Consider the following 22,198-nt stretch of genomic DNA (forward strand, 5'->3'; position numbering starts at 1 on the left):
ATGCTTGAAATAAGAAATTATTACTTTAAAAAAGTAGTTTTATACTTGTGAGTGTTGATGACACAGCTTTGCAACAGTTGATATTCTAGTTTCAAGCATGTTTTACTCAATATAGGTCATCAAATCTCAGCAACAAGCTGTAATATCTTACTGAGATCATTTAGGACCAAAACCCTTAAAACAAGTAAAACACTCTAACATAAAATCTGCTTAGTGAGAAGAATGATCTCATCAGACAGAAAATAAGCAGATATCACCCTTATTTGAGATATTTAATCTTACTTAGATTTCAGTTTTTGCAGTGTGGGGCCAATCACTGAGCACTTAGATAGAAAAAAGACTGTGGTGGACAAACAACATCCTGAAAATGGTGAGAGGGAGTAATTAATTGTATAAATTATAGTTAGGAAATAAGCATATTGTAATAAGGACTGTTAAAGTTAACGCTTTAACTCATGCGATTATTATAATATAACATTAATCATGTTTGTATGCAAATTAATTGCATTAAAAGTTAGTTTTTAGTTTTGCGGGGCTGAGCACAAATTAAATTGTTTTGAATTAATATGAATAGGAGATCTTGATTTGAGACATAAGTGTTCTGAGTTAAGAACTCAATCACAGGTAGGGTTGGGTATCGTTTGAATTCGAACGATTCCGATTCCGATTCCGATTCCTGACGATTCTCGATTCCGATTCTTCTTGTACCATGCCGGGATCAATGTGTTTGACAGGTAGTCCCTGGAAGGTGGTATGTATTTTGGGTTGAGAGTTTTCACCATATCCCTGCAAACATAAACAAACATGTAATGTTGCTGTTACTGTTTAGCCCAGTATCAATTAGCTTAGCTCTAACGTTATTGCTTAACTAACCTAAATGTTGGAGATTCCACCTCTGAAAAGGGATGCAGTCTTTTGACTATGTGTGCAGTGACCTTTCTGTGGCACTCTTCCGTCTGTGGCACCGACATCTTCCCCATTGCCGCTACGGTGAACGGAGTACGCTGAGCACATCGCGGAGCCTGGCTAGCAGGTTGTAAATTGTCTATGAAAAAATACGCGGGCCAATTTGTTAGCTGCCTCGACGTTGGCGCAAAACACATTATTTATTGCATATATATTGTTTTACTTACCGGATTCGGACTGCAATGCAGTCACCGAGGTGCCAGGCTGGGCGTCGAAGCCAGAGGAAGAGGCACAGGAGGACGGTCGGCGCAGCGCGTCGAAGACGGGACACGCATTTATTTGTACTAGGAGGTGCTTCATCATGTTCGACGTGCACCCTCCTAAGCACGAAACAGTCCTGTCGCACGTGTTACATTTCGCCGATATTTCATTTTTTTTAGTAAAACAAAGCCACACTTCGACCGCCGACGCCCGCTATCCATGCTTGACTGACTCGCTCGGCTACATAGGCTCGGCTATGCTAACACTTCCGGCGGTGGGCGCTTCTTCGTTGGTGTTTAGCGGCTTCTTCTTCCGGTCGGCGGACTTATTCTTTTTTTCCGGTCGGCGGACTGGGTATCGAAACTAGGGATCGAAATTTAAACTTTTGAACGATTCCGGGAGAATCGGAAAGTTAGTCCCGGTTCCAATCGATACTCGATACTCGATACCCAACCCTAATCACAGGACCAATTAATCTATTAAATTGAGGTACCACTGTACTTCTAGGCCAAGGGTGTCAAACTAATTTTAGCTCAGGGGCCGCATGGAGGAAAATCTGTGCACACGCGGGCCGGACTATTAAAATCATGGCATTAAAACTAAAAAATAAAGACAACTTCAGATTGTTTTCTTTGTCTTAATTTGGCCAAAAGTAGAACAAACCCATTCTGAAAATATTACAATAAAAATATAGAAAATAATACCGGCAGCGGTAAAGTTTAGATCCATGAAGGAAAGAAGATAGTGAATGAATGTTTATAACTGATTAAATGTACATATAAATAAAGATTTGTTTTCTTTTGTATTATCTTTTTAAATGAATTAAGTAACTTTTATGACAACCCAAATTTTTTTTTACTGTGGGATCCCATTTTTATGACTTGATGGGGCCCCTGGGACCCTATTTTGAAAATCCCTAGCACCAACACTGATGGAGTATTAGTGCGTTCAAAACAGCAGCAGGCGGCTGTGGCCTGCGGGCCGCTTCTAATACTAATCAAATATCATCCCGGTGGCCATAGATAATTCAGGGGTATCAAAGTCAAGGCCCGCGGCCCACATCCGGCCCGCGGACCTTGACTTTGATACCCCTGACATAGCCACACAAGCTAGTTAGCGCTCTGTATAAATGCGCCGGCAAAAATCGTTTGTCTGCATTCACGCTCACAATAACAATATCAGTAATACTTGGTTAAAATTCAGGTCACAAAATGTAAATGGTTGATTGGTGGCACTTTGTGGAGGTTTTTTAGAGTTGAGTTGAGTTTGAGTTTATTTGGAACATGCATGCATACAACATGATACATCACAATTTCCAGTTTCTCTTTTCAACATGTTCGAAAAGGAGTAGGAAGAAGCAGAGCTTATTTAATCCTACCCCTTTTCTTTACATAACAGTTGCTAAAACTTTTTGTTCACTTCCTGTTCACAATTTATTCACAATAAACTCCATAAGTAATCACAATAAAAATAAATGAATAAATAATAGTAAGAATTTAATAATAATAATTGGTGAAGTAAGTCATATTTCATATGATGAGATAAGTAAGATTACTTTAAGAATGAATGAATGGATGGATGAAATAAATTGAGAATGTTTATCATGGTTCTTCTTCTTTATACTTTGTAAACACTTTAAGTGTGAAGAGTTTCTTGAAGTGGATCATATTAGTACATTGTTTGATTGCTTTGCTTAATCCATTCCATCATTTAATTCCACATACTGATATACTGAAGGTTTTAAGTGTTGTACGTGCGCACAAATGTTTTAAACTATGTTTTTCTCTAAGATTATATTTCTCCTCTTTTGTTGAGAAGAATTGTTGTATATTCTTGGGTAGCAGGTTATAGTTTGCTTTGTGCATAATTTTAGCGGTTTGCAAATTCACTATGTCATGGAATTTCAGTATCTTTGATTCAATAAATAAAGTGTTTGTATGTTCTCTATATCCAACATGATGTATTATTCTAACTGATCTTTTTTGTAACATGGTTAATAAATGAAGTTTACTTTTGTAGTTATTTCCTATATTTCTACACAGTAGCTCAGATATGGTAACACTAGCGAGCAGTAGAGAATATGAAGGGATTTTTTTGTCTAGAACATGTTTTGCTTTATTCATTATTGATGTGTTTCTCGCTACTTTATGTTGTATATTTTTTACATGAGATTTCCAGTTCAATTTATCATCAATCATTATACCTAGAAATTTAGTTTCATTTACTCTTTCAATTTCTACTCCATCTATTTGTATTTGTGTTTGACTTTCTCTTCTACTGTTACCAAATAGCATTATCTTAGTTTTACTGAGATTCAATGATAATCTATTTTTGTCAAACCATCTTTTTAATTTGTTAATTTCTAGAGGGCTTTATGGGCGGAATAGAATACCTTCTATTAACTCCATTGTAAGTGTACTTTTATTTACGTTTATTTACAAGTTAAAATATTAAAAAAACAAAACCTCTGTATTCTTCTCTCTCATAATGATTGTGAACAATAGGCGAACTTCCCCAAAAAGGGCAGTTCCCCTTTATCTGCAGATGGTTACCTGAAAGGTGCAGCAGGTTGTTATAGGGTCAGTGAGCAGGTCAGTGCAAAGGCGAGCGAGGAGACTCCCGACTAGTGGGCTTCTCTTCAAAACACACTAAGACAGTTTTATATAAAACTGTTACCAAGTTTTGAATCAATAAATGACGTGCATTCAAGTCAAAAAATTGTTTCTGTATGACATTCAAACAATAAAATAGCATTTGAATTTACCCCAAGAGGGACAAGCAGTAGGAAATGGATGGATGATGGATGGATTATGCAGGCAGGTGACATGATAATCTGTGATTGAAATGCAAGAGTGTGATCTAGTTAAAACAATTGTATAGTTTGACAGTACTAATTGTAAAATAAAATATAATTTATGAAACATGGACAACTATTTAAAAAAACATTTTATTTTGTATTAAATTCGTGGTATTATTCATTATATATTATATATATATTATATATATATTATTATATTCATTATATTATTCATTATAATTTTATATACATGTTTATTGTAATATGGGTTTGGAATTGGAATTGTATTTTTATGGTATTATTGTGTATAATTTTGTTGGACTGATGAATACAAATTTAAAAAAGTAATATATTATTTATACTATTTATTATAACAATATAATTTATTATAATATTATTATTAGGGATGTCCGATAATGGATTTTTTGCCGATATCCGATATTCCGATATTGTCCAACTCTTAATTACCGATACCGATATCAACCGATACCGATATATACAGTCGTGGAATCAACACATTATTATGCCTAATTTGGACAACCAGGTATGGTGAAGACAAGGTCCTTTTAAAAAAAACAAAAACAATAAAATAAGATAAATAAATTAAAAAACATTTTCTTGAATAAAAAGAAAGTAAAACAATATAAAAACAGTTACATAGAAACTAGTAATGAATGAAAATGAGTAAAATTAACTGTTAAAGGTTAGTACTATTAGTGGAGCAGCAGCACGCACAATCATGTGTGCTTACGGACTGTATCCCTTGCAGACTGTATTGATATATATTGATATACAATGTAGGAACCAGAATATTGATAACAGAAAGAAACAACCCTTTTGTGTGAATGAGTGTAAATGGGGGAGGGAGGTTTTTTGGGTTGGTGCACTAATTGTAAGTGTATCTTGTGTTTTTTATGTTGATTTAATAAAAAAAACTAAAAACAAAAAAAAACGATACAGATAATAAAAAAACGATGCCGATAATTTCCGATATTACATTTTAAAGCATTTATCGGCTGATAATATTGGCAGGCTGATATTATCGGACATCTCTAATTATTATATAATATAATAGTTATAATATTAATTCCACACATTTACTTTGCATTGACTTATTTAATGTATTATTTAATTAGAAAATAATTCAAATCAATAATAATTAATGTTATAATATTAATTCCACAAATGTACTTTGCATTGCGTTATTTATTTTATTATTTAATTCGACTATAACATTTAATCAAACAACTAGAGGTCTCTAGATGCCTGGTATTCTCTGCACTTAAGTCAATAAATGCCTTTGTGTGTTATATGAGAGAAAAAAACAGTAGTTTGATGATTTTAATTTGCTGGTTTTAACTTCACTTGGTTGTGCGGCTAACTTTTCCAAGACGTGTCACACCTGGAAGATGTGCTCACGGTGCCTTTCACGCCCTCCCACAGTTCTTTGTGTCGCTGTGCTGGGTCTTGACAACTTTATCATAATGCTCTCCTTGTTTCCTCCACCCCGCAGTAATGGATGTCACTGACATCATCACGGGCAAAATGGACGACGAGGACAAGCAGCACTTTATCCCGTTCCAGCCGTAAGTCCACAACTGCATCTTTCTTGTCAAATGAAGATGACGTAAAGTCCTCGCCTTACATTTATTTCCACTATTTAACTGCGTTCTGGATGTCAGCCACGCGGCCGCCACGTTGCCTCACAAGTCCTTGACACCTGATTAGCGAGGGCCTCAAGACGGTTACGCTTCCGTGTCCCCCGCTGACTCAATTAAGGCAATCTCATTAACTGCTGCCATTCTCGCAGGACGGCAACAGTAACCTTTTACTTAACGGGATTTTCTGCATAATTACAAACACTTCTCGTTCTGCCGGGCGGGCTGGCAGGTGACCCGAGTTAACGTTTCATCCAGGCCGCATAAATCATGGAAATTAGACAAGCGCCTTATCACGTCCACAGATGGTTTATGCATTTAGTAAAGCGGCGGAAAAGCTGTTTTTGTAACTTCATATTGTATGTTTGCTTTCTCATGTTCATTTCATCTGTTTTGTTGTCTACATAATAGACTGAAAAATGTCTGAAAATCTCTAAAATGTGTGCCAGGTGAGACTGTTAGTTCAACGTTGTTTGAGTTATTTTATGGGTGGTACAGTGAACCCTCGTTTATTGCTGTTAAATTGCTCCAGGCCTGACTGTGGTAAATTAATTTCTGGGAAGTAGGAATGATACAAATTGAATATTGGAATAGCTACAGCAGGGATCGGCAACCCAAAATGTTGAAAGAGCCGTATTGGACCAAAAATACAGAAAACAAATCTGTCTGGAGCTCACATTGTACCATTAGAACACTGGAGTGATAGTTGCTGGAAATGGGCCTCTATACACCTATGTAGATATTGCACCAAAAAGCAGACATTTGCTGCTAGAATAGTCATTTACCACATTAGCAATGTATAGAGTGTATTTCTTTCAAGTTAAGACTTGTTTAAAGTTATCTTCATTGAAAAGTACAGTGCTTTTCCTTCAAAAATAAGGACATTTCAATGTGACCCCAAACTTTTGAACGGTAGTGTAAAACATTTAAAATGTCAAAGAAAGTGAAAATGATTTAATTAGTCTTTTAGTCACTTAGAGATGCCATTAAAGTACCAGTAGAATGGAAAAACAAGTTGACTTATTATGCTTAAGTGTGTTTCATTGTATCCATTAAACCACATTCAGTCGTATTTACAATCCGCAAAGTATGTGAAAACGCTGGTTAAACATCACAAAATGTTACAAATTCAGTCAGCCGTTTTGAATATTCCGCTCCGAATACCATTGGCTATTTTCGTATATTGACGTCACAATGGGAACACGTCTGCACTCTGACTATAGTATCCGATCAATCATGCTGGAAATATGCACAGATTAGACAGAGATAGATGTGCTGTCTATCTTTTAAAATCTCTATATAAGACATGAACACACATGCTTGGCTTTCTTATGCATTCTAAATCGTAAATATATCAATAGGCAGCTAACAATGTTGTCAAGGGGTGCTCTCTATTTTGCCCACAAAACCCTCTAATTAATCATCCAAAACCCGCCAACAATACTCTATGTACGTACATATAGTGACCTGAATATGAACTAAATATTGCCGATGTTGTTATTATAAGTGCTAACGCAAACAAACTATTTCTTAGCGACGCAATGATACACACTGCTAAGTAGCCCTTTGCTGATAGATCGCAGAAAGCCGCTGATATATTGCAAAAAGCCGCTGCCTGACCAGGGCTCAGAAAATCTGCAGAGACTACTCCCACCCCCAACAAGGACTGTTTTCACTGCTGGACTCTAGAAAGAGGTTCCACGGCCTCCGTAGCAGAACCTCCAGGTTCTGTAACAGCTTCTTCCCTCAGGCCGTAAGACTCTTGAACGCATCATAATAATCCCCTCAATTCCCCCCAAAAATGGATTAACTGGCTGGAATATAAAAGACAATATAACATACATCCATAAACGTGGATGCATATGCAAAAGTGCAATATATTTATCTGTACAGTAATCTATTTATTTATATCTGCACCTTATTGCTCTTTTATCCTGCACTACCATGAGCTAATGCAACGAAATTTCGTTCTTATCTGTACTGTAAAGTTCAAATTTGAATGACAATAAAAAGGAAGTCTAAGTCTTTACTGTGAACCGGCAGCGATGTCCTGCTGCTCCCGCAGCATCGCATCTCGGCTCGTCAAAGTTATTCTAGATTATAAATCATGCCTCTAGTCTGGATCATAGGAGGATTTAGCCATGAATCTAGAAGTTGTTCATCAGTGACATTCAATTCACACCCGGAGATGGAGACAAACACACACAACCAAAGACCGTGTCTGCAGGGAGACTTTGCCTTTTAACCCTTCGTGTGCATCATGATTAATTGTTCATCTAAATGGGAAGAAATGGACATCCTATCAGTCGTCATCGCAGTAAGAAAAGACATTGTAGAGTAAACTATCATCTTACTATGTTTGTGGTTTGTATTTCTTGTTTAGCACTTAGCAACACTGCTACAAGCAAAGCATACACAGATGGATCTGTTTAGCAGAGCTTCTAAAACTTGTAGCTCATCCTCCTTTTATTAAGGATCAACAATATAAAGTTGTGGATCATAATTTTTCATTAAGTAGTCGTTGTTGGCTCTCACAAAGTCTGCTTGATTAGCATTGTTGTTGATGGGGAAGGGATCTGTGGTTCCTACCGCTACATCACGGATCACATGACTGGCTCCCTCATTATCTCTCAAAATGGCTCGAGAATCTCCGTGAGATTGATACTATTTTGATCATATCTATTTATTGGCAGACTTTGGAAGTTTTAGGTGTCATAAATCCGATATATGTGATAATAGCTTCAATATAGAGGCGACTTGTTTTTCCACTCTAGTGCTATTTTAATAATCGCCTAACGAACCTTTATATAAATATGTAAACAAACAATGCTACTTGTACAGGACCTTGCATCACGGTAAAATATGTGTCCCAAGATTTGTGCCCGTTCGCTGTAACTACCACATTCAGTTTGTGTGACATAGTGTTGTTGTTCGGTGCAGAGCCTCCTATTTGCCGTCCTCTCCGTCACATTACAGCTCACGACACATCACATCTGCTACTGAAACATGATGACAATGTTATTTTTGAAACTCGCTATTGTAGCTGCCAACCGGGCCTCTCTTCCTAAACTGTAATATCTTTTGTCTTTTTGTCACCCGTGCCTAACGAGCGACTTTGTGTGTGTGGTATTTGCATCTCCCTTTGGTTTTGTCTCTCCCTCCACTCCGTTTTTTTTATTTCATCACGACCGTCACCTGTCTGTGCCTCCTCGTCCTCCTCCATCTCTTCCTCCTCGTTCTTGTTTGTTTGCCCGTTTTTCTGCACACTGCAGGCTAGCGTTGGACGACGCCATGCTCCACAAGCAGCTGAACATCTCCCGTTTTTCACCCAGGGTGGCCGGCGAGAATGACTTCCTGCAGACCGTCATCAATAAGGTCATCACGGCCAAAGAAGTCAATCACAAAGGCCAAGGTACAGTACAGAAGACAACTAACTCATTGTCTGTATGATTAAAACAGGGGTGCTCAAAGTGTGTGATTTTCGGCTCGCAGCTCTTTTTTTATTTATTTTTTAGATTAGAGGTCTTCAATAGGGGTACTGCAGGGGGTCGTGCAATTTTGAGTTGATTAGACTTTTGAAAAAAATTTTTTTTATAGTTTGCATGCAGTTCAATGTTTATCAATCAATGTTTATTTATATAACCCTAAATCACAAGTGTCTCAAAGGGCTGCACAAGCCACAACAACATCCTCGGTTCAGAGCCCACATAAGGGCAAGGAAAAACTCACAACCCAGTGGGATGTCAATGTGAATGACTATGAGAAACCTTGGAGAGGACCGCAGATGTGGGTGACCCCCCGCCCTCTAGGGGAGACCGGATGCAATGGACGTCGAGTGGGTCTAGCTATTGTGAAAGTCCAGTCCATAGTGGATCTAACATAATAGTGAGAGTCCAGTCCATAGTGGGGCCAGCAGAAGACCATCCCGAGCGGAGACGGGTCAGCAGCGCAGAGATGTCCCCAACCGATGCACAGGCGAGCGGTCCACCCCGGGTCCCAACTCTGGACAGCCAGCACTTCATCCATGGCCACCAGACCTGTGCCCCCCCTTTCACAAAGAAGAGGGGGGCAGAAAAGAAAAGAAACGGCAGATCAACTAGTCTAAAAAGGGGGTCTATTTAAAGGCTAGAATATACAAATGAGTTTTAAGATGGGACTTAAATGCTTCTGTAGACAACAGGGACTAACGTTTATTGATAATTGGCCCTCTTTCTGGGGCAAACCAGGCTTGCTGATGAGAGACAGCCTTCACCCTAACCAGGAAGGTGCCATCATCCTGCCTAGAAACATAGATTTCTGTTTGAGTCACACTTGACTAACTACACTAGAGCAAGCCCGGTCACAGGCAATTACAGAGTCTGCTAGTCTGGGTGAGGAGTCAGTTAAGCTAGAATTAGCCAGCGCCAGGCTGGAAAATCCCTCCACACATAGCAATTATCTTAGAATAATACACAACTCACATCATGTTTTTTCTGCAGTGACTGTGTCAGAGGTGGACATGCATTCTACTCAGGTGGAAAATTATGATGCGTTCAGTGTATCGCATCACCAAGCAAACAATCCGAAAATTCCCGTCATAAGTCCCAGTTTGTATGTACATAATTGTTTTTCAGATACACATTAGCATTGATCCAACACAGTGAACAGATAAAAGTACCGTGTTTTTCGGACTATAAGGCGCACTTAAAATCCTTTCATTTTTTTAATTAATCAATCCAACAAAGCAAAACACAATAACACCATAATAATGCAATTCCAATTCCAAAAACCAAACCCGACCCAGTAACATTCTGAATAGCAATAAACAGCAATTGAGAGGACACACAAACACAATCTAAAAACAGTCAAACAAAAATTAATATTATCAACAACAGTATCAATATTAATAACAATTTAACCATAGCAGTGATTAAAAATCCCTCATTAACATCATTACAGACATTCATAATAAAAAAAACATACAAAAAAAAAAGAACAATAGTGTCACAGTGGCTTACATTTGCATCTAATCTCATAAACTTGACAACACATTGTGTCCAATATTTTCCACAAAGATAAAATAAGTCATATTTTTGGTTCATTTCATAGTTAAAAGAAATTTAAATAATTGATCCCATATTACAATTTATGACTCATTATTATCTAAACTAAATGCAGTTTTCTCTACATATATCATCTCCATAGCTTGTGTGTACCAGTCAGTATGTGTTGGACTATCAACATCTATCCATGTTTTTTAATATTTCCCTTTTTGTTAAGATGCATATTGGAAGAAATGCATTTTTACTCTTTGATGACACGTTACTAAATTGATGTAGATCACTAAGAATACAAGTTTGCCGTGTCATTGAGATGTCTATATTAAGGAATGTGATTGCTTCTTTTGTTGTTTTCAACCATAGCTCTTTTGTTCTCTGATATTGCCAGAATAAATGAACTAGAGTTCCCTCAGCTGCCCGACACTTCATACATAATTTGTTATCTTCTACACCAATTTTAAACAGCTGAGAAGATATAAATACAATCTAATCAAGATCTTAAATTGAGTCAGCTTATCTTTAATGCTTCTAAAGGGCTTATTGGCATTTTTCCAAATATCATTCCATGATATGTCTCTTTCATCTAAAATGTTTAAGTCGATCATCCATTTCCGATCATCCTTTCATTTTCTCAAAAATGTACAGTGCGCCTTGTAACTCGGTGTGCTTATGTACGGAATAATTCTGGTTGTGCTTACCGACCTCGAAGCAATTTTATTTTTTACATGGTGTAATGATAAGTGTGACCAGTAGATGGCAGTCACGCATAAGAGATATGTGCAGACTGCAATATGACGCCAGTAAAGGCAAGGCAACTTTATTTGTATAGCGCTTTTCATACACAAGGCAGACTCAAAGTGCTTCACAGACAACAAAGTGAAATGAAAGAAAATAAAAGCAAAATTAAAATGCAGACAATAAAAATAAAAACAGTGCAGACGTTAAAAGTTAAAAGATTAAAAGATTTATCTGAAAGCTAAGGTGAACATAAAAGTCTTCAGTCTAGTTTTAAAAGTAGTGAGAGTTGGGGAGAGTCTGACATCTTCAGGAAGTTTATTCCAGCTATGTGTTGCATAGTGACTGAATGATGATCTCCCTTGATTTGAGTTTACTCTTGGAACCGCTAACAGATTGGTCTCAGAAGATCTTAGTGATCTAGAGGGCGTATATAGTGGGAGCATATCAGTAATATACTTGGGCCCTAGACCATGTAGTGATTTATATGTGAGCAGGAGGATTTTGAAATCTATTCTCTGATGTACAGGGAGCCAATGTAAGGATTTAAGAATTGGTGTAATGTGCTCACATTTTTTGGTCTTTGTTAGAACTCTAGCAGCAGCGTTCTGAACAAGCTGTAGCTGCCTGACAGTTTTTTTGGGAAGACCTGCCAGGAGACCATTACAATAGTCTAGCCTACTGGTAATAAAGGCATGTACAAGTTTTTCTAAGTCTTGAGCTGACATGAGCCCTCTAAGTCTTTTTACATTTTTGAGGTGATAGTAGGCCGATTTTGTTACTGATTTGATGTGACTGTCGAAATGTAAATCAGAATCTAAAATAACCCCAAGATTTCTGGCTTTATTTGAGGTTTTCAGGGACAGTGATTGAAGGTGTTGGATGACTTTAAACCTTTCTTTTTTAGCACCAAAAACAATTATCTCAGTTTTATCTTCATTTAGTTGTAGGAAATGTTGGCACATCCAGTGTTTGACTTGCTCAATGCACTGGCACAGAAGATCTATGGGGCGATAGTCATTTGGTGATAGCGCTACATAGATTTGGGTGTCATCGGCATAGCAATGATGGTCAATGTTATTATTTTGCATGATTTGTCCTAGTGGGAGCATATAGATGTTAAATAAAGTCGGCCCCAAGATTGAACCTTGGGGGACTCCACACGTTACGTTGGTTGGTTCTGATACAAAGTCACCAATGGAAACAAAATAGTTCCTATCTTGTAGATATGACTTGAACCAGCTTAAAACTGTGCCTGAGATCCCCACCCAGTTTTCCAACCTGTCCAAAAGTATTGAGTGGTCGACAGTGTCAAATGCAGCACTGAGGTCCAAAAGCATTAATACTGAAGTTTTGCCAGAGTCTGTGTTTAGACGGATGTCATTTATAACTTTAAGAAGGGCCGTCTCTGTGCTATGAAGAGGTCGAAATCCTGACTGGAAGTTGTTGTGGCAGCCAGTAGAAGCCAAGAAGTGATTTAGTTGTTGGAGGACAACTTTCTCAATTATTTTACTTATGAATGGTAGATTTGAAATTGGTCTGTAGTTGTTGATAACAGAGGCATCTAGGCTCTGCTTTTTTAGAAGAGGTTTAATGACTGCAGTTTTGAAAGCCTTCGGGAAATTGCCCGATTTAATAGAATTATTAACTATTTGCAAGATGTCTGTTGATAGGCAGTCAAAAACATTCTTAAAGAAGTTGGTAGGTAAAACATCAAGGCAGCAGGTGGATGACTTTAGAGCTGTCACCGTTTCCACTAGAGTTTTAGAGTCTATGGCATTAAAGCTTGCCATCATTGCTGTGTTACTTTTGCCTAAATGGGGTGGTGATCCAACTTTTTTACTTGAGATATTGATGGTGCGTCTGATGCCTTCAATTTTATCAGTATAAAAGAATGCAAAGTCATTGCATTTCTGCGTGGAATGGAGTTCGGCTGGTATTTGTGTTGGGGGTTTAGTCAGTCTGTCAACGATTGTGAATAGGGTTTTGGCCTTATTTGTGTTGCTGTTTATGATATTGGAGAAGAATGTTTCTCTAGCACTTTTTAAGACTAAATTGTAGGCCTGGAGGCTCTCTTTATAGATGTCATGGTGAATATGAAGTTTTGTATTCCGCCAGATTCGTTCAGCCTTCCTGCACTCTCTTCTCTGGGCTGTTACAGCAGCAGATTTTCTCCAGGGTGCCTTTTGCTTGCCAGAAATCGTTTTAACTGTAACAGGTGCAATGATATCTATGATATTCACAATTTTGGAATTAAAGTTGCTTACAAGATCATCAGCATGACATGGGTTTAGAGGTGGTAGTGAGGAGATGGCGTTTTTAAAGAGGACATTAGCATGTTCATTTATGTACCGCTTTTTGACATTCTTTGATTCTGTTTGTGTGTCCGGAATTACAGAAATATTAAAGAAAACACAGAAATGATCAGACAATGAAGGATCAATCACAAGAACATCAGAAACATTGAGACCTTTTGTGATAATCAGGTCCAGGGTGTGTCCCTTATAATGTGTAGCCTCTTTCACATGTTGAGACAGTTCAAATGTGTCTAAAATAGTAAAAAGTTCTTTTGCGCCCTTGTCATTTAAATCGTCAATATGAAAATTAAAATCACCAGTTATAACCAGGCAGTCAAAGTCAGTGGAGATGCTAGACAATAGTTCAGTAAAATCATCAAAAAAATTTGCAGAATATTTAGGTGGCCTGTAGATAATTAACAAGAGAATTTTGGGAGAGCATTTCAACACAGCACACAGGTATTCAAATGATGTAAACTCACCGAGTGACATCTGTTTCCCCTGAAACATGTTTTTAAATATAGCAGCAACCCCTCCACCTCTTTTCCCCGATCTACATATATCAATGAAGTTATAGTTGGGGGGTGCTGTCTCGATCAGAATGCTTGCACTGTTATTTTGTTCCAGCCATGTTTCAGTTAAAAACATAAAGTCAAGTTTAGAAGTGCTAATAAAATCATTGACTAAAAATGATTTGCTATTCAGAGACCTGACATTGAGCAGACCCATCCTGATGGTGTTATTGACAGGCTTCGATGTTGGCTTTGATTTGGAGATAATAGGAATGAGATTGTTTAGGTTAGCAGGGTGGCTAAGTTTCCCAATGTTTACTCTCTTGGTAGTCACAACAGGGATGTAGAAGGTGCCATGATTTGATGTAGGCAACCTTGGGCCCAGCTGATAATGTGGTCTACTGCTGAACCCTTTTCTGTATCAGAAATATTCAGGACTGCTGTCAGGGCGAGGCGGGGTTTGCCGTAAGGGGGGGGGGGGGGGAGCAGCGTCAGAGCTGGGACGAACTACTGAAGGTGGACGTTGAGGGCGTGTAAGGGGTTGGCGTGAGAAAGGTGAAGTATGGCTGGGGGGTTGTGGAGCACGCCTTCGTGGAGGGGGTGGTGGAGGTGAGCGATGATCTAGGGGGGTAAAAATCTGAGTAGGGTGGGGCGTGAGTGGGGGTAGCTCCCGGAACTCCAAGGGGGAGAAGGGGGGAGAAAGGTCTACTTGAGGGAGGGAGAAAGATGGAGACGTGGATGGCTTGGGGGATGTGGGGGAGGGATCTTCACATGCATTCAGAATGGAGGGAGGGGCGGTAGAGGAGGATAGACACCTCTCCTCTTTGCTCTGGTGTATCTCATGGTCGACGTTCTCCTTTTGCAGTGGCGGTCCTCCTTCGACGTTCCTGATAGGCTGTGTTGTGTCTTCCTTCCTCGGTGGCTCCTCTTGTCTCTTGTCCTTGGCAGTGATGATAGATGCAAGATGCAGGAAGTGAAACATGTTGTTCATGAATAGCTTTACTCCCATCTTATTCAGGCAAAGTCCGTCTGCCTTAAAAAGATGCCTGCGGTCCCAGAAAAAGCTAAAATTGTCAATAAAATGCATTGAACAAGCAATTTTATTTTTTACATGGTGTAATGATAAGTGTGACCAGTAGATGGCAGTCACGCATAAGAGATATGTGCAGACTGCAATATGACGCCAGTAAACAAAAACCAAAACTTTAAATGTTCCATTGAAAATAAAGAACATTACACACGGCACTCAAAAATATGTCAAAAGGTTTTAGTATGACTTTGAAGCCGCACCGCTTGATGGATTGTTGGCCCATTACAGCTACCGTAGTCAGAGATACAAGTATTACTATGGTGTGTGTAGGGTTGGGTATCGTTTGAATTCGAACGATTCCAATTCCGATTCAGATTCTTTGTTTCGATTCCGATTCCTGACGATTCTCGATTCCACCACCATGTAGCAAGGTCGTCAGACATAAGTGTCAGTGGAACGTTCTGGTACATCTGCAGCTCTCTCTCCACTCGTTTCTTGAAGGACATGGAGCTCTGTTATTTCGCGGTTATTTCAAATTTTTTTGTAAAGTGAAGCCACACTTTCGACCGCCGACGCCCGCTATCCATGCTTGAGCTTGACTGACTCGCTCGGCTATGCTAACACTTCTGGCGGTGGGCGCTTCTTCGTTGGTGTTCAGCGGCTTCTTCTTCCGGTTCGGCGGACATATTTTTTTCCGGTCGGCGGACTGGTATCGAAAATAGGAATCGAAATTTAAACTTTTGAACGATTCCGGGAGAATCGGAAAGTTAGTCCCGGTTCCAATCGATACTCGATACTCGATACCCAACCCTAGGTGTGTGTATAAGGACCGCCATTCAACCTATGCAACATTTTGACCAAGGAACCACCATTACATGTTATGTAGACCACAAGGAAAGGTTTTACATTTATAAAAAAAACATAATATGACCCCTTTATTGCGCCTTATAATCCGGTTCGCTTTTGTATGAAATAAGACCTGAATAGACCCGCTCATCGGCAGTGCGCCTTATAATCCGGTACGCCCTATGGTCCACAAAATACGGTAGGTAGAAGACGTCTTTCAGCACACAGGTGCTCTTTCAAGCAGGACTTGGGTTTATTTAGCTGCCCCCCTAACAAGGAGAATCTGCTGCTATCGCTGTGCTACCAATCAGACTCTTTTAGGTTCGCCGTGATTCATTTTCAGCGAGCAGCTAGTTTAAGTGTCGTGATTGGAAAAATGGATCATTTTGCGACATGACAAAAAACATAAGCAGAAGAGAAATATGCCTACACTTCACCTTAGAAACCACAGTTGAACAAAGTACCTATAGGACCAGAGTGGTGTAATACCCTACATCAGTGTTTTTCAACCTTTTTTGAGCCAAGGCACATTTTCTGCGTTGAAAAAATGCGGAGGCACACCACCAGCAGAAATCATTAAAAAACGAAGCTCAGTGGGCAGTGAAAAGTCGTTGTCGCAAGTGTTGGATATGACTTTAAACCATAACCAAGCATGCATCAATATAGCTCTTGTCTCAAAGTAGGTGTACTGCTACATCACGCCGTGACTTATTTTGAGTTTTTTGCTGTTTAGTAGTAGTGTTTTAGTTCTTGTCTTGCACTCCTATTTTGGTGGCTTTTTCTCTTTTTTTTGGTATTTTCCTGTAGCAGTTTCATGTCTTCCTTTGAGCGATATTTCCCGCATCTACTTTGTTTTAGCAATCAAGAATATTTCAGTTGTTTTTATCCTTCTTTGTGCGGACATTGTTGATTGTCATGTCATGTTCGGATGTACGTTGTGGACGCCGTCTTTGCTCCACAGTAAGTCTTTGCTGTCGTCCAGCATTCTGTTTTTGTTTACTTTGCAGCCAGTTCAGTTTTAGTTTCGTTCTGCATAGCCTTCCCTAAGCTTCAATGCCTTTTTTGGGGGGCACTCATCTTTTGTTTATTTTATTTGAAACTGCCTCCCACTGTTTCCGACATCTATAAAGCAATTAGCTACCGGCTGCCACCTACTGATATGGAAGAGTATTACACGGTTACTCTGCCGAGCTCTAGACAACACCTACACTCAACAACAACTTGCAGACTATAATTACTGGTTTGCAAAAAAAAGTTTTAACACAAATATGGGAAATTAGACAATCTCCCACGGCACACCAGATTTTATCTCAGTGGTTGAAAAACACTGCCCTACTTGTTCAGCAGGGTCAGCTTTTGATGACGTCATCACCCCCCCAAAATCACACCACCTCACCATTCAAACATGAAATAGCTCTGTCCGTATCCGACCGGTACCGGAAGATCGATCGGTCCACACATGGACTTGTGCAGATCCCAAACACACAACAGCAGGTACCAATAGGTATTAAACGTTTGATTTGCATAATAAATGGAAACAAAAAGCCAGATAATGTCTCCTTAGAGGTGCAATTTTTATGTCCTTTTACACACCGAAATAGTACCCGTATGTTGAAGCACAGTACGTCTGACTACGGTAGCCGTAATGCTTTGCGGTCCATCAAGCTTCGTAGCTTTCCAAAGTCGTACTGAAACATTTTGACAGATTTTTTAACGCCCTGTGTAATGCTCTAAATTCTCAATACAACACCAACGTTTTGGTGTTGCTTGCTAGCGTCATTCATTGAACAGGCGTCAACTTGCTTAAAATTGCTTTGAGGTTGGCAAGCACAGCCAGAATTATCCATACATTAGGCGATTTTGTGAAAATGACAAGGATTTAAGTACGACTTATAGTGCGAAAAATATGGTATTATATCTTAAGATTAGAGATGTTTCTGTACTTTTACCTACGTCAGTGTACACGGTGGCGGTTTAAAAAGTCATACATTTTACTTTTTGAAACTGATACCGATAATTTCCGATATTAAATTTTAAAGCATTTATCGGCCAATAATATCGGCAGTCTGATATTATCGGACATCCCTACTTAAGATAATAAATCACTATTTAGAACTACAAATATGGAGGCTGGATATGATGTAGGAATCATAAACCGTTAAGACCTATTTCAGGTATTTAGAACAACAAAAGAAAATGGCGAATCCATTACAATCTGTAAAAAAGACTGGTTTCGTCTTGTCCATCAGGGTGTTGCCTTTGAAACTTTCCGGGTTATCTCTCAACCCTCTTTAACTTTTGTAATCCCCAGGCCTGTGGGTCACCCTCAAGCTCCTTCCCGGCGACATCCATCAGATCCGGAAGGACTTCCCTCACCTGGTGGACCGGTCCACGGCGGTGGCGCGCAAGATGGGCTTCCCAGAGATCATCATGCCAGGTTGATCCTTCTCCCCGCTTCCTTACGGAAATGTCCCGGTGTCGTATTGGTCCGTCTTCATTTGCTCATGTGCTTCCTGAAGGTGACGTGAGGAACGACATCTACCTGACCCTCGTCCAAGGAGACTTTGACAAAGGGAGCAAGACCACACCCAAAAACGTGGAGGTCACCATGTCCGTGTTTGATGAGGACGGCAAAAAATTGGAGGTATGACGAAACAAAGTGATCTATTGTTTGTCTTGATATGTGTTACCATTAAAGCTGTACCCCGCACACTTTGGTTACTTTGAAAAGGTAAGCACTCCTAAAGATTTGCATGCAAGTACAGGATATTTTTTTAATCATCCGCCAAGCTGTCAGTTTTTTGTGTCCTAATTAATCTTTAGTGCCCCTTGGAGACTCCAGCCAGTGGCCTCCTTTTTTTATACCTGATGTTTAATTATTGCCGACCCCTACTGGACGCTATTTCTTCTTCTGCGGCTAATAGGGAGCATGGGAGCTATACAGCAGCATGTGGAAGTGGAAAGTGTGTGTCGCACAATTCCCATAAAAATGTTTCTTCAAGTTTTGTACATGTACGCTTGCTATAATTGCGTACCTCGTTCGGTCTGATCAAGTCACATCGAATCAAACTTTATTTGTATAGCACTTTCATGCACAGGCAAGTGGCAAGCACAAAGTCCTGTACAAAACAAAACAAACGAACAAAAAAAACCATGAAGGAAGAGAAGAAAACACACACACATGCACACACATACAGCACTATTGACAATAATAAAAAGAAAAAACTAAACATGGCATGGCACTGAGGATTTGAGGTAAAACGCTACCTTTGAGGCATCCACACTGGAGAATAACTAAAATTACGCTCAAAATGGCCAGAAAAAGAGAACTTTCATCTGAAACTCGACAGTCTATTCTTGTTCTTAGAAATGAAGGCTATTCCACAAAATTGTTTGGGTGACCCTAAACTTTTGAACGGTAGTGTATATATATATATATATATATATATATATATATATATATATATATATATATATATATATGTATGTACAAAGTATATGTGTATATATACAATATACACTACCGTTCAAAAGTTTGGGGTCACCCAAACAATTTTGTGTTTGAGCCTTCATTTCTAAGAACAAGAATAGACTGTCGAGTTTCAGATGAAAGTTCTCTTTTTCTGGCCATTTTGAGCGTTTAATTGACCCCACAAATGTGATGCTCCAGAAACTCAATCTGCTCAAAGGAAGGTCAGTTTTGTAGCTTCTGTAACGAGCTAAAGTGTTTTCAGATGTGTGAACATGATTGCACAAGGGTTTTCTAATCATCAATTAGCCTTCTGAGCCAATGAGCAAACACATTGTACCATTAGAACACTGGAGTGATAGTTGCTGGAAATGGGCCTCTATACACCTATGTAGATATTGCACCAAAAAGCAGACATTTGCAGCAAGAATAGTCATTTACCACATTAGCAATGTATAGAGTGTGTTTCTTTCAAGTTAAGACTAGTTTAAAGTTATCTTCATTGAAAAGTACAGTGCTTTTCCTTCAAAAATAAGGACATTTCCATGTGACCCCAAACTTTTGAACGGTAGTGTATATATATATATCTATAGATACATATACTGTATATATAGATATATATATCTATATAGAGTACAGGCCAAAAGTTTGGACACACTTTCTCATTCAATGCATTTTCTTTATTTATATGACTATTTACATTGTAGATTGTCACTGAAGGCATCACAACTATGAATGAACACATGTGGAGTTATGTACTTAACAAAAAGAGGTGAAATAACTGAAAACATGTTTTGTATTCTAGTTTCTTCAAAATAGCCACCCTTTGCTCTGGTTACTTTTTTGCACACTCTTGGCATTCTCTCAATGAGCTTCAAGAGGTAGTCACCTGAAAGGGTTGTCACTTCACAGGTGTGCTTGAAGCTCATTGAGAGAATGCCAAGAGTGTGCAAAGCAGTAATCATAGCAAAGGGTGGCCATTTTGAAGAAACTAGAATATAAAACATGTTTTCAGTTATTTCACCTTTTTTGTTAAGTACATAACTCCACATGTGTTCATTCATAGTTGTGATGCCTTCAGTGACAACCTACAATGTAAATAGTCATGAAAATAAAGAAAATGCATTGTATGAGAAGAAGGTGTGTCCAAACTTTTGGCCTGTACTGTATGTGTGTATATATATATATATTAGGGATGTCCGATATTATCGGCCGATAAATGCGTTAAAATTTAATATCGGAAATTATCGGTATCGTTTTTTTTATTATCTGTATCGTTTTTTTTTTATTTTTTTATTTGTTTTTTTTATTAAATCAACATAAAAAACACAAGATACACTTACAATTAGTGCACCAACCCAAAAAACCTCCCTCCCCCATTTCTTTCTGTTATAAATATTCTGGTTCCTACATTATATATCAATATATATCAATACAGTCTGCAAGGGATACAGTCCGTAAGCACACATGATTGTGCGTGCTGCTGCTCCACTAATAGTACTAACCTTTAACAGTTAATTTTACTCATTTTCATTAATTGCTAGTTTCTATGTAACTGTTTTTATATTGTTTTACTTTCTTTTTTATTCAAGAAAATGTTTTTAATTTAGTTATCTTATTTTATTACTTTTAAAAAAAAGTACCTTATCTTCACCATACATGGTTGTCCAAATTAGGCATAATAATGTGTTAATTCCACGACTGCATATATCGGTTGATATCGGTATCGGTAATTAAAGAGTTGGACAATATCGGAATATCGGATATCGGCAAAAAGCCATTATCGGACTTCCCTAATATATATATATATATATATATATATATATATATATATATATATATATATATATATATATATATATATATATATATATATATATATATATATATATATATATGTGTGTATATATATATATATATATATATATATATATATATATATATATATGTGTGTATATATATATATATATATATATATATATATATATATATATATATATATATTATATAAAACATATGATCAAATATATGTACAAATTTTAAAATAATATGAATATTACATGAAGTTAATGAAAAAATAACAGTCACAGAATAATACTAGAAATAATAATGATTAAGATGAAAAAACAACACAATAAACTAATAAAAAACATATGATTAGTGAAAGCCTGATTAAAAAGGTGTGTCTTTAAACCTCTTTTAAAAAGTATTTGGTAAAGCTAAAAGGCCAGTGCGAGAGTACTTCAGGATCCGTGGGGGTTGATACGGTAAAATCAGGTCAGATAGATGAGAAGGCGCGAGGCCATTAAGACATTAAAAACTAATAATATAACTTTAAAATCGACCCTGAATTGGACGGGGAGTCAATGCAGCAACTTTAAAACTGGTGTAATGTGCTCCCGCCCTCTGGTCCTCGTCAGCACGTGGGCAGCTGAGTTTTGTAATGATTGTAGACTTCTGATATACTTTTTGGGAAGGCCAGCGAGCAAGGCATCACAATGCTCTAAACGACAGGAAATAAAAGCATGCATCAGCACCTCCGTGTTATTTTATTATTATATTATATTGGTTTCAAATCTTGTAATCTTGGTAAAAGTTTATCCCTCTGGTTTTCAGGGCCAATAACTAAAACCTCTGTTTTGTCCTGG

At 38.1% G+C, this 22,198-nt stretch overlaps 1 protein-coding gene and 1 long non-coding RNA gene across 2 annotated transcripts in view; one reads left to right on the top strand and one right to left on the bottom strand.

The window, feature by feature from the left end:
* dock1 (dedicator of cytokinesis 1) overlaps positions 1 to 22,198 on the top strand; it is a 483,186-nt gene that overhangs the window by 61,903 nt on the left and 399,085 nt on the right. Inside the window, exons 11-14 of the mRNA XM_062055356.1 lie at positions 5,478 to 5,550; positions 8,955 to 9,034; positions 18,393 to 18,518; positions 18,601 to 18,725. Of these exons, the coding sequence (XP_061911340.1) occupies positions 5,478 to 5,550; positions 8,955 to 9,034; positions 18,393 to 18,518; positions 18,601 to 18,725 (404 nt within the window). The remainder of the gene's footprint in view (positions 1 to 5,477; positions 5,551 to 8,954; positions 9,035 to 18,392; positions 18,519 to 18,600; positions 18,726 to 22,198) is intronic.
* On the bottom strand, positions 656 to 1,264 carry LOC133654936 (uncharacterized). Its single transcript, XR_009826909.1, has 3 exons — positions 1,134 to 1,264; positions 874 to 1,045; positions 656 to 786 (listed from the first exon to the last, which is right to left on the bottom strand). It is a non-coding gene; the product is annotated as an uncharacterized LOC133654936 (long non-coding RNA).

This window comes from Entelurus aequoreus, linkage group LG08 (genome assembly GCF_033978785.1).
Source record: "Entelurus aequoreus isolate RoL-2023_Sb linkage group LG08, RoL_Eaeq_v1.1, whole genome shotgun sequence".
Classification (NCBI taxonomy): domain Eukaryota; kingdom Metazoa; phylum Chordata; class Actinopteri; order Syngnathiformes; family Syngnathidae; genus Entelurus; species Entelurus aequoreus.